This window comes from Zootoca vivipara, chromosome 1, assembly GCF_965207765.1.
Source record: "Zootoca vivipara chromosome 1, rZooViv2.hap1.1, whole genome shotgun sequence".
Taxonomy (NCBI): Eukaryota; Metazoa; Chordata; class Lepidosauria; order Squamata; family Lacertidae; genus Zootoca; species Zootoca vivipara.
The window spans coordinates 55432980-55446604 of record NC_142582.1 but is presented as its reverse complement, the minus strand read 5'-3'; the positions used below and the strand labels follow the sequence as shown (position 1 = coordinate 55446604).

Below are 13625 nucleotides of genomic sequence, written 5' to 3'. Positions count from 1 at the left end.
AGGCTGTATGTGGAGAAGGCTTTTTCTTTTATATTTTTCTCTTCCTACCTCCACGTCTCTCAACATATTTTTACCCATCTCCTGTGATTTATTCGCCCATTCTTCTTTCACACTCAGGTAGTACCATATCATCACACCCACAACTTCCAGTTTCTTTCATCCTTTCTCCCTGGTCCTTTTACATTTCTTCCTCCTAGAAGTTTCCCTCTCTTATCCAATCCCTTTATTTTCCTCAGTGGCTTATCTGATAACAGCAGCCATTTTCTTCTCTATTTCTAATTGCCTTCACCATCTTCCCTTTCATCTCAGAGAAAGGATACCTTCCTTCACTCCTTCCCCATCTCCTGGGCATCTTTACAAGAAACTGCTGGCGATAGCATTGATCCAGCCAAAAGGCTGTGGCATGGCTAGGGGGCAGGGCAAACAAGTGAGGAAGCACTGGACAGCTTGTGGCACTGAGACCCACTAATGGGCCCCAGCCCACTGTTTGAGAAACACTAGTCAAGAGAATTTGATGGCGCAATCCTGTGCACACTTAGTTGTAAGACTTACTTTGAGCAGACTCATATATAATTGTATTGTTGGACAAGTCCTGTCGTTGAGAAGTCTCTTTTACCTCACTGGCAAATTCTTTTGGCAGTATTGATATCCACGGTCGATCTTCAATATTACCACAGTGGGTCGAAGATTTCTCTTTCACTGTATGCCTTGCCTATGTGCTTTAGTGAAGCAAGGGGTGTGAAGCTATCTGTCATGGATGCTTTAGCTGAGATTCCTGCATTGCAAGGAGTTCGACTAGATGACCTGCAGGGTCCCTTCCCACTTTACAATTCTAGGATTCTAAGCAGCAGAAGCCACACGATTTATGTACATATAAAATGGAGAGCTGCATGCCCTGGTTAATTCTGTAAGAGCTAATTTTGAAGATGGCAAAGAATCAGGGTACAACAGGTATGTGCTATGTGTGTGGATAAGGGAGTGTATTGGCCATGAGCAATGCACTGTGTGAAGGCATTTAAGATAGAAGATACCAAGATTGCTCCTTTGTTGATACTCTCATCTCATGGCTTGATGAATCACAGGACTACAGCAGCCAAAGGAGAACCCTGGAAAATCCAGTAGCCTTGTGAAAATTAGCATTTGTCCAATGATGACAGCCATATTTTAACGGTATCATTTTTACAGGATATTCTACCTGGGCTTGATTTCCAGGTAAACCCATTTGCCAGTGTGTGTGATTTAGGCACTGTTCAAATTCTGCTTAGCCACAGACTCACTGGAATCCATTCTCAATATATCCCAGTCTCAATTCAATTATGTAAAATGGGAACCATAATAAATCAGAATTGGTGTAAAGTGCAATTTTTAATGTGCAAAGCTAGAATGACAACTTGCCAAGTTAGCAATCATCCATTGACTTATCAAAACATGCTAATCCCCTCTTGCTGGAATGAGTTACTAAAACAGAAAAACCTAATTTACTTATGGTTCCATGGATCCATCCCTCTCAGCATTTTGCATCAATTGCTCCATAAAAGACCTTGTGCAAAATCCATTTGCATATCGTGGAATGTTGGTTCTTAGTCTGAGTGCTTCTTTCCTTTGCTGCTGAGCTGTTAATAAGCGCATTGTGTTTATTAAAGTTGTGCCTGTTATCTTTAGTGTGCTTTTGGTTTTGTGGATTATCCAAGGTACCCTTGGGAGAAAGGGGACTTATAAATATTAGAAATATACTTTAATACTTGTGCAGATGCAGAAATTACTTACCAGAGGGTTAAGCGCCATGATCACTCCCTGTCTACATCAGTAACCACATTTGCTTCTACAGTATTCTACTACTCAAAATTGTGAGTAGCTAGTATTGCTAATGTTTTAACCTGACGGGATGTTAAGGCAGCCTTCATTGAACCTTTTCCAGCACCTGCTAAACACATTATTGTTTAGACAAGCATGCCCAGATGTTTAGAAAGTTGAGGTAACTTTAATCTGTTTTAGTATTTTTAACTTTGTATATTTCAAAGTATGGTTGTGAATTTTTCTTGATTTTCTTGTTTTCTTTTTGTGAACTGCTTTGAGGGTTTTTTTAAACAATCAAGTAGTGTATAAATTTTTTGAAATGAATAAAATAAAAATAAACAGTGGTTATAAAGTATTTTGTCCTTAGTTCACTTTACTTTTGGGTCTGTTATGTGTTGGGCTCCTGTTCTAAATCCCTGGCATGTATGCATGCCCAGCAACATGATGCAAGAAGCAACTTGTGTGCTCCTGTCAAGCTATACTATAGCAACTCACTCAGTATGCTTCTTCAAATTGGACAATTTATGCACATACTTACCCTAATATTTTCCTGGCTCACACAAGGCATCTTTTATATGCTACCAGACACATACCTGTTCTCAGTACCCAGTTGCAGCCCTGGATGTCTGACAGTTTTAAGCTATGCCCATGTTTATTATTTTAATAATGAGAGATTAAATTTGTAACACATTGTGCTGCCATTTTAATTGTGATAGTCACTGGCCTACGGTACTAGGTTGCACCAGGGGTTTGCTGACTACCTTTCAGAACAGGATTCTTTTTTTTTTTAAATAATAATTTCTTACAGCATGTAAATTAATTTGTTTTCATGTTTTTCCACATCAGCCTCTCTTCATTTCTGTGTTGTAGTCCATTTACTTCACTATTTCCAGGTTAGGCTCCTCATTATTCCTCATTAAATAGCTTTAGGCATTTTATCCATTAATGGCTGGTCCATGTGCTTTGAGTTTATTTTACTTAATGAAGTCTGCGAAGGCAATTTAATACTGTTTCTTATTTACACATTCTTTGCCGTCTTCTCGGATACTGTCAGTTGTGTGTGTGCCTGTTGTGTGGTGGTTTCATCTGTGGGACAGGCAGACAGTGAATGTTTGCATCTACATTACATACTGTTTGTGCCAATCCAAAGGCAACCATTTTTTCCATGCTCTGCCAGTCACCCTCCTGGCTTCTGACACCCAGTAATTGGTTCGTTTTTCTGGGCCCTAATGACAACACACCTGGCTGCTACCTTTGTCTCTGCTTCTCGTAACTGAGTGGTACCTTGGTTGGCTGCTGTTACATAGTGCTAGACTAGATGGATAGTCAGTTTGGTGCATCATGGGCAGTTTCTTTTTTTCTTTAACCATCTCTTTTTGGAATGATTTAACTTCTGCTACAGTGCAGAGGCCCAATTGTGCATCTGCTCTGAAGGGATATAGGGAGTGGGATCTGTTAAACATTCCACCCGTGCTTCAACCACCATCTCATACACTGAGGTAAACAAGGTACAGAACTGTTATATACATATATATTTATATAATATGCTATAATAATTTGTATCTTTCTTTACAGCAATCTTAGTTAATATCTTTCATACATAGGTAAAAAAAGTCACATGAGAATGGCACATGTAGGGTGCTCGGAGTCCCCTACAGCCTCCATGCTGGGGCAAATCAGAGCAGGGATCCAACAGTTAGCATTCCTGGAAGGGGTAAATGAGTGGTTTTGCAAGAAATGGCAATGCACAGACTCTTTGCTGCCTCTCCAGTGATTGCATACAAAGGCTTTTAGAATCCATGAATGGGAACTAGAGGACATCAGGATCAAAGGCATTAGGTGGAGACTTCTCACTTTTCTCCCACAAAAGGGAAGGAGATTCCGATTTAAATAAATCAAGAAGCTGGAATCCACTGGTAAATGCCTGGCTCCAATGTGCTCCAGCAAGAGGGATAAAAAAGGGAAAAGGATACAAGCAGTGAGGCTTTCATACAGAGATACTGCTGTAGAAAGAAAAGGAAGGAAAGTAGTTTTCTGTACACAAACCTTGCAGAATAACAAAATAAAATTAAAGTTGGTAATGCCCCTCATATAGGCAAGAGCCCAAGATTTCTTAAGACAAAATTGAGTGCTCCACAACACTGATTCCACATTTAAGTGTGTTCCACTCGAATAACAAGGAAAGTGAGCATATTAGGGTAAAGATAACACTACCTGGGCTGTTGCCCCCTACATATTACTCCAGAGGGCAAGCAGATAGTTAAGATTACAGATGTACCAATGTAAATTCAAGCTAATTGAAAGGATTCTAAAAGACAACAACATCCCTCTCATCATACCCAGCATTCTGAAGGCACCATCTGACCACCTATAAGTGGTTGATAAATACCATTCAATAAAGGTGACCATCAGAATTGGGATACAAGTTTTTAAAATGACCTTTCCCCCTAGAAATCGAGCAGTTTGGGAGAGAGAAGTAAGGGCAGCCTACTACATCATGTTCTTAGATAATCTGCAAGGTAGTGTCCGCCAGCAGGCACCTCTGACATGCTGAAATGAACGTTAATGGTAATGTGTGTGGTAGTGCTTTATCAATTGCATCTCCTGTGTGATAGCAATGGACTCACGACACATCCAAACCAGGCAAACACATGACAGACCATGCAGTTAAGTACCAGTAAGTCAGTCTGAATGCTAACATGGTGCCTGGGACTGGGAGGAATCCCTTCAGTAGCATCCTATGCAGCAGAAACTCAGGATCTTGAACAGATAAGTTGTGATAAATAAGAGATACACAAAGCCCCAATAAATGCTTCTTTTTTAAAAAAATTATGTCAGACATTGTCTAATTGTCTAGTTTCTCCAGAGGCATGAAAAATGAACTCCCTTATGCTAAAAAAAGAGTTAAGACAACAAAAAGCCCAGTCATTCTTCATGAATAACTGAAACACGGGGATCAAAGAAGGGAAAATTTCTAATACCCTGGAACAAATGGCTTCTCTCAATGAGGCAATTGCTCCAAAACTCACTGCAGTGCTATTCAGGTGAAGTTTATTTCATTACAAACCCTTCTAAAACACAGCCAGCTTTCCTATTTTCAAGGAAAACTGCTACCAAACATCAGGGTTGGACTATGGAAGTTCTAGATATGCTTTGCAATGATGCGTGTACATGTATTGCATGGTCTCACTTCTTCTACATGCTGCTTTCTGGCTTGCTCCCTCGCTAGCACAGATTACCAATCAAGATAGTGAACAATCTCATCCAATAGGATGACTTCTATATATGCCATTGGTACTGGGGAAAGCCTACTGTAGACAAATGAGGCATTGCTATTGGCACTTGTTAAGACAACCTGAAGGAGGAGAGGACACTTGGGAAATTTGGCAAAGCCTAACATCATGGAAGATGAGGACGTATCTCCTTCACATTACAAGAGAAGCAACATATCAGCACAAGGAGAGAAAAGAATGAAAGCACTTGAGACTGTGTCTTTTCCTTGCATCTCAAAATAACAAACAAAGGCACAACGGAAGTGTGGGTTGAGGTGGAAACTAAGAGAAAACAACACAAACAGCAAGGCAGCAGTGAGCTCAAGGACAGTTGTGCACAGTCTAAAGTAACTTGGGTTTTGTCACATTCAGTATTTTGTTCATAGTTTTCATCTTGATCTTCCAATGAATTGAGTGAGTATGAAACTACATGGCTGCAATTTATATGATGAGAAGCTCATTGTCCCAACCCTTTGCACAACCAACTATGGCTAAAAAGAAATGTATCAGACATGAAATATGGTGAGAGATCAAAGATGGAAATGTCATTAAGTATACCTAGGTTGCCATACATCTAGGAATTCCCGGATATGTCCTGTTTTGGGGGTCCTGCATGCCCATCTGGGGGAAATTTTACATTTTAGCAAATGTCCTGGATTTGGTTTTTTTTAAGTGTGTGTGCACTGGTGGCTCTGGTTCGGGCAGCCCAGGCAGCCCATGCTCTGGCTCAGGCTTGGTTCTGGTGCTGGCAGAGGGGCTATTGCCCTAAAAAAGCTCAACAACTTTTTGTGCCCAGATTTTTACCTCTTGAAATATATGGCAACCCTAGCATCAGTGAGATACTACTAGCCCCCAGAAACAGCTACTTGAAAACTATTTATACAGGCATCTCCCCACTTACACACGTTTGACTCATGTGTGACCGTATATATCTGCAGCGCCAGGAAATAAATAACCTGATTTAAATTGCAAAAAGGCGCAAAAATGGCCTAAAAAGAGTGGGGGGGGGGGAGAGTGCAAAAATGGCGCAAAAAGAGCACTGCCATCAGCAGCAAGTGAATCTGACCCACAGCCAAGCACTTGGGGGCACTGGTGTTTACACACACACACTTACCATTGTTTCCACATCGTCCTCCAGCAGTGAAGAAGACTGAGAGCCATTGCTACCATTCATGCCAGTCTGGAAAGTGCTGCTGGTTTTTTAAAGGGTTTTTCAGTGGTTTCCAAAGGTTTAAAGGATGGTGTTCCCCACTATACATGATTTCACATATATGTGTGGTATCCTGGGATATAACCGCCACATAAGTGGGGAGGTGCCTGTACTTCTAGACCATTCTAATTCATTATAATCGCCATGTGACACAGTCACTGTTTCCCATTTTACAGACGTTGAGTGAGACACAGAGCACACACTGACTAATATGGGCCTTGAATCTAGTTCTCACAGATCTTTCTTTAACCCTCATTGGATAACAGTGCCACAAAAGGTGAATCTTCTGCTTGAACATGTGGTAGCTTTACTTTCATTTGTATATACCACAATTCTTTATGAACTGCTTCTCAGATTTGACATAAAGGCCTCTACCAACAGATAATTTTTTTGTTGTATGAAAAACTAAACGAAATCATGCACTGCAATCCTGAATGGAAATCAGATTAACAGCTGCCTTATACTGAGTCAGACTATTCACCCATCACTGTCTTACACTAAGAGAGAACAGTTCCACAAGTTTTTCAGCCCTGCTACCTTGAATTAGAGAAGGCAGGAATTGAATCTGGAACCTTCTGTATGCAAAGCATGGGATTTCCCACAGAGTGATGGGTGCACTTTTGTCTCCATGAAAAGATCCCTACCACTTCATTCTGCAAAACAACCATGTGGAAGACTGAGGATATACATAGCTGGTTGCACTCCCCTAAATCTGCCTCTGCCAGAGTAAACCATGCTGGGCTGGATGGAACAATAGTCTTAAGTATAAGGCAGCTTCAGATGATCAGATATGTAGGATTTCATCTATAGCACTATACGTGTGCTAGCTCCAATCCAGCTTCAGTGGCACATACATGCTATCCTCACATAATCGGTGAAGGGACATCCAAGTTGTTGCCACCACTCCTTTTAGGCAAGCAGGGTTGTTTGAATGGTTTAGTGCTAGCTTGTTTTTGAAGGGTTTTTGATTAAACAAAAAACGGCCAGATGATTGCTCCAGCAGTGAGTGAGCTGCAAACTGTGTGTGTGTGTGTGTGTGTAACCCCATAAGTACTTAAAATTATGCTAAGGGGAAGCAGTGTATTTTTCATAGGTACTATTCCATACATGCACGTGAAACTCATGCAACCACATTTCATGTGGCAATCAAAATAACTATAAATATCCTAGCTGGGAGAAGAATCACATTTCCAAAGCACAAAATGCTGAAGTCTTGAGTACTGGGGAAACATGTAAGCATTCCACTGGACGAAGTCTATAGCTTTGAAATGTGGAGAAGGTTAGACAACCTTTTGCAGCAATGAGATGCATCCTGTGCTAACCAGGATGAAATGTTGGAGACATAGGAGATGTAACATACTGTATTTGTCAACAGGATAATCAAGTCGGGAAAATCAGATGTGGAATGTAATTGTTTGAAGAGGGGGAAAGGTACTGAGCAGAATTAGATAGGAAGTGCCAAACAGTGTTGAAAAGGAGAGAACTTATAAAAGCTATTACAAGAGGTTCTGGTTTTACGTTCCCACTCCCCAAATTCAATGCACGTCTCAGCCCAAAAGCACTTAAAAGGACTGACATGGCTTTGTATGTGTATTTGGGAAAGTTTGAAAGTACCCTCCGTTGGAAAAGAATGAAAGTGCTCATCATTAGTCGCTCTGCTAGTAAGAGAAGTCTTTCTCCCAGCTGGGAGATATCCTTTGTTAGGGCATCTTTGGCAAAGCTGCATCAGCATCTATATGAAGCCTTTGATCACCTATTTTAGTTTTTAAAGTGAACGAAAACCTGCCTGGGAGTGTGAATTAATTCACTGCATCTGCTCTAAAGCTTCAGCAGAGTGTGCAATTCTACCCAAATTCTACTAGCCCACTGATGCTGGGTGAGTAAAAGGGTTGCAGTGACTTTGCTACAACTAGGAACTATTCAGTTAATGGCTATTGCTTCAGATACATTCCTAGCACTGAACCGATTGCATATTGAAATTCTAGATACCGGTAGTTTTCAAAGGACAGTCTAAACACCCAAGGTGCTGAATAAGCAGGGAGAGGACACAGCACCTTGGGGATGAAGCCCAAAGGCAAAGCCATGAAGGATCTTTTTAAAGCCAGGTAGAAGAGTTGAAAAACCAATTTATCAGAGCACAAGCAGGATGCAGTGTGCGTGAAATAGGTACCAACATGTTTCAGGGGTGAAACTCAATAGAAACTCAGTATGTGTGTCAGTAGTATGGCATTTTCTAGTTCTTTCCTATAACTACAAGGGATATGGATATGCTAAAAATAAATAAATAAAGGTGTACTTGTGGAGTGTTGGTGTAGTCATTGGCCTTTTTAGTGTAAAACAAATTAAGTGCTAAAAGACCCATTTTTCAAGAAAAAAGACAAATAAGATGCTGTGATGTAATGCAGCAAATAAACTCAACTCCCATTTTTATACTTGCCTCTCCTGCTGAGTGCAAGCATTTGATACACCTGAATCTCTGTATTTTCCTTCTTCCAGGCAAAAGCCCAACAGTCACAAAAAGCACAGACAATCTGGGACAAACACAGTTAAGACAGTCCGATTCCTGCTACCAGTGACAAGGAAGAGGATAACAAACACTCTTGGGATACAATCAAACAGCTTTAAAAAGTAACAAAACCCATGAAAATGACAATGAACTGGTGCTCCGGTCAGGCACAACATTGTAGTGCAATAGCTTGTTGCATCATTCACAATTTGATCACCACCGAATGAACATATTAAAACCTCTCCAAGCAAAGCTGTATCAACAGCCTCTCAACCTGGCTCTCCAAGCCTAAAATAATCATCTCAGGCAGGGGTGGTGGACCTGTGGCCCTTCATCAGCCCCAACCAGCATGACCAACAGTCAGGGATGATGTAGTCCTACACAATCTGGAGGGCCAATGGTTAGCCATCTTGTCCTAAGGCAGGAAACTACCTGCTTTCCACCTTCGCAGATTTTCAGATTCATACAGTAGATATGCTGCACACACAGACACCCTTCCCTCCCCCCTACATTCCCATGACCCACAAGAGCTGGGAAGCTTCCTTCTTTTCTATTTGTAAAGTGCTTCAAAGTTTAAAGCGCTCTCTAGGTGCTAAGTATTTGCACTGAATCATAGCTTGATTCACAAGGCAGTGTTCCTCAAGATTGGCAGACTGATTGGAGTGGCATCAGCTGCTCAAGCAGCCTGTCCAGTTTGGTGAGCTTAACCTGCTGTAAGTACCTGCAGGTTAAACTCTGCAACACTGCTGCATCCCAAAATATCCTCATAAACCATGCAGTTTATTATATGCTTTGTCCCAGAACTACATATTCCTGCTGTGTCTTCCTTAAAGCAGCATATTTTATCAGTCAAGTTCTGGTTTACAGTAGCCTTAGTCAACTAACATGAACCAATACAGCTGCTATTGAAAAAATGGGAACATTGAAGAGCTAAATTATTAAGACAGATTGGCTCAAGCCTAAATCATTAAGATTAATTGTTTGAAAACTGGAATTTTATCAATAAAAACCTTCTGCACTTCCAATGAAAAATTGTTTCAGGGTAGAAAGGGAGGATTTACTCTTCTGTCATGTTGACCACCAGCATTAGGCCCCAATTCACAATTGCCCTGCATATTGCAGAATCATTTAATGTTACGCGGGTGTACTATCTTACACCCACGTATTTGCAGTCTATCCTATGCAAGTTTATTCAGAAGGGAAAGTCCTGTGGAGTTTAATGGGGACTGGTTTCCAAGCTAGCATACATAGGAGTGTTAAAACATGAAAGGCAACAAGTTCCTAGAACCTCCGTAGGAAACAAAACTAAGGCTGCAATCCTGTACCCACTTAGCTGGCAACAAGCACCACTGAGTTCAGTGGGACTTACTTCCAAGTAGACACATACAGGATTGTGCTATTAGTCACCAAGAAGACTGGAAATTCTCCCACTCATTTCCAGTTTTTCCAAGCAAGCAGCCTTTAAACCACAAAGAGGCACAAGTGGCTAGAGCTCGCCAGAACCTTCAGAGTGCCCTTTGTTTTGGCAGCCTGCTTTTAGGGACCTGAGGCTGCAACCTCAGGGAATGTGCCATGGGTTGCCATGCATGGGTCGTATGCTGTGTATGGCATACGAGGCTGCATGCTGAAGAGGCCTATGGTAAGAGTTGCTCTTTCACATTAATGCTACATTCCAATATGATATGACTTGTAGGTCACAATATGCTTAACTTCCTACGTAAAAATTATTTCACTCCTAAGTTTCATCACTAGAAAATACTTGCAATTTTACACAGTGCCGCCATGTTGTTGTGAGAAGATCTCCGATATGAGCACTGTTGCAGGACTAGTGGCTGAGATGCAATGTCGTGAGTTGTTCTGATGTGTTGGGTGATGCTGATAAGCCCCTGATCGTAGGGTGGCTGAAGGAATGCATATGCACAGGGTTAATCCCATCACCCACCATTACTTTCTAAGAAGGATTTGTAATAACAATGCTTCCTAAGGACCCAAGTTGAGGGAGAGATGGGAATGCAGAGAGAACACGTGTCCCACTCAGGCAGGTGTTTCTCATACACTTAATAACTACCTCCCCAAAATGCTTAGTAGCTTTGTAAACATACATGAGACTTCAATGCACAATATAAGTCCATCTTTTCCCTGAACTCAGGGACAGACCACCATTGACCTTACATGATACTGCCAGTGAATGCAAGATCAGGAATGGGGACAAACTGGCTCTGGGCACCATTATATTTTGGGGAATACCGTATTTTTCGCTCCATAGGACGCACCTAGTTGTTAGAGGAGGAAAACAAGAAAAAAATATTTTGCTTTCTTGAATTGTCCTAGGCATAGCAGCCAACTCCTAGAGGCCTAGGTGCATTTGCCCCCCCCCAATTAAATATTTGAGGAAGCTTCTTTTGCAAAGGGGGGAAGCTCCATTTTTAAAGGATCAGCTCAAAAAGTGTGCAGCTTTTTTGCAAAGAGGAAAGCCCCATTTTGCGGGAGGGGGTCAGCTCAGAGTTGTGCATCTTTTTTGCAAAGGGGGGAAGCTCCATTTTTGAGGATCAGCTCGAAGTTGCTGAGTTTCCTTGCAAAGGGAAATATCCTGTTTGTATGGAGTTCAACTCACAGCTCTGCAGCTTCTTCTATAGGAAAGGAAAGAGACCCATTTCTACAGTTTCCAGACAGATAATCTAATCAGCCAGTCACATGTCTCCCTCTACAAACAACAACTGAGGCCTAGGCAAGGGGCTGGGAGGGGCTGGGAAGGAAGCTAGCTCTCTTATCTCCCTCCCCGATCTCTTGCAATCAGCTGCTGAGTGGGTTCCTTTCAGCTCATTCCCTCTTGTTAGCCTTTAGCTCTTTTTTTTCTAAAAAAAAAGCACGACTTGCCTTTAGACCCTGGGCAATCCGGCTCCAGGGACCACGCATTCGCTCCATAAGATGCACAGACATTTCCTCTTACTTTTTAGGAGGGGAAAAGTGTATCTTATGGAACAAAAAATACGGTAATATAGGGCACTGGCAAGCCAAAAGCTAGTTTAAACCTATTGATTCATGCAAATAGAGATGAAAATTCTGTCAGATAAAGCACGATTGTCACTAGTTCATAGTGATATGGGGAGCTGTGCAATGCTGTGAGACCCAAAATACCTCTCAACCTCCCCACCTCCAGTACATGTACTTTCTTCTCAGAAGAAGTCTGGATATCACTGAACACAGAGCTAATCAGGGGAGCAGAACACCCGAGCCCCGGCCCAATTTTCACTGTACCCAGTCAGGATCGGGAGTGGGGGACTGCATTCCTCTGGAACACAGCCTTAATGGCTATAAAACAGGAGAGTGTGTCTGATTTTTTAAAAAAAGAAAATCACAATGATGACAATGATGGACAGGTGCTTGAGTCAAACATGATACGCTAGTGCAATAGGGCACAAAGTCACAATCTCCTTGATTCAGACACAATTCCAAGGACATTATCTGACCCCTCAGCTTATGTAGCTCTAGCCTGTGGACAGTAGCTTCCTAATTTCCTCTAGCCTGTGGACAGTAACTTCCTAATTTCAGCAGGAAAGGCAGAGATCATGCCTCCTTCTTAAAAGAAATACGCTGAGGTAGGGAAACCAGTCATCTAACTTCAGTGAACAAGGTCCTCAAAAAGCAGCAGGCTGTGTTAGGCAGTGATTTTCTCCCTAACTAAAGAACACAAACCACGGTGTAGCATCCTTCGTGCTGACATCCACTGTGGCGCCATGAACAAAGCACCTAGGAAAGAATGCCACCTTTCCCCATGCATCTTCTACAACTCTCACCTGCCCAGTGACCAGGTCCTCCACGTTTTATCCCATGACTCAAATCATGGGATTGGCTATTTGGCCCCTTCTCTCCTACACTAGAGGGCTGAGATCATGCAGTCCTCTTGTTTGGCAGGGCTGGTCATATTGCCAGTGGGAGTGGAAGTCCGGATTTTGTCAGTGGCCAGACATTCCTGGCTACTCATGCCTGTAGGAGTGAGGTCCATAAGCTCTCCAGAAGAACTCAGAGGGAAAGAAGGGGAAACCGATATGCCTGAGGAGGGATCTGTTGAGCCTGCAAATAACCTGGGGGGCTTTGGGACTAAGTTGGGCTCATACTGTGCTCTTAGCAGGATCTCCTGATCACTGACAGACTTGGGCATCTCAGCAAAATCACTAGTGCTGTCCGATACCATCATGCAGTAGATGTCCTGGAAGGAGCTGCTTTTGCTGTCCAGATTGAAGAGGCTGTCTATAAACTCGGCAAACTCCAACACTTGTGGACTGGGGTCATCACTGAGCCTCCCGTTCTGGAGGGTCAGTTCCTCCTGAGCAGTGAAGGAAACGTGGTCTGCATCGCTGCCAGCACCGCCGTCACTGCAACGCCGCTGAGGAGTGGTGTCTCCACTGTTGTGCAGGGCCTCAGGAGGCTGAGTCTCCTGGGAGTGTTTGGAGAGGCTGTCAGCAGCAAGCAGCTCTGTCCGTGAGCTGAGGGAGGGGTTTTCCTCAGGGATTGCTGGGTCGATATAAAAACAGTGAGTCTCATCTTTCTCCATGACTGCATGGAGGCTGGGTGAGCCACGGATGCTACGAAAACCAGAGGAACGCCTTGAATCAAAGCTGTAAAGGGATTCATTATCCGACAGGCTCTCCATTGTAGCAAGAGGAGCACGCCGGTCCTGCAGTTCTACAGACAGGCGTTCCTTGGTATCTAGAAGCAGCAGCTCCACAGGATCCTTCTGTACTGGAGATAGAAGCTTGGTCTCATAAAACCCTTCCAAACTGATTTCAGAGTGAGCCTTACTCCTGCAAAAGGAGAGGACAAAAAATATGAGACTAAT

General features: G+C 42.5%; 1 protein-coding gene across 8 annotated transcripts in view; it reads right to left on the bottom strand.

Annotated features, from left to right (window-relative positions):
• Positions 1 to 1565: 1565 nt before the first annotated feature.
• DAGLA (diacylglycerol lipase alpha) overlaps positions 1566 to 13625 on the bottom strand; it is a 97789-nt gene continuing 85729 nt past the window's right edge. For 7 of the 8 annotated variants that reach the window (XM_088665274.1, XM_088665246.1, XM_060276986.2 and 4 more), the window contains one exon: positions 3315 to 13590. In XM_088665274.1, the coding sequence (XP_088521400.1) occupies positions 12663 to 13590 (928 nt within the window). In that variant the 3' untranslated portion in view covers positions 3315 to 12662. Of the gene's footprint in view, positions 1697 to 3314; positions 13591 to 13625 lie in introns of those variants that run through there. The other variant, XR_015948756.1, reaches the window with a different exon arrangement.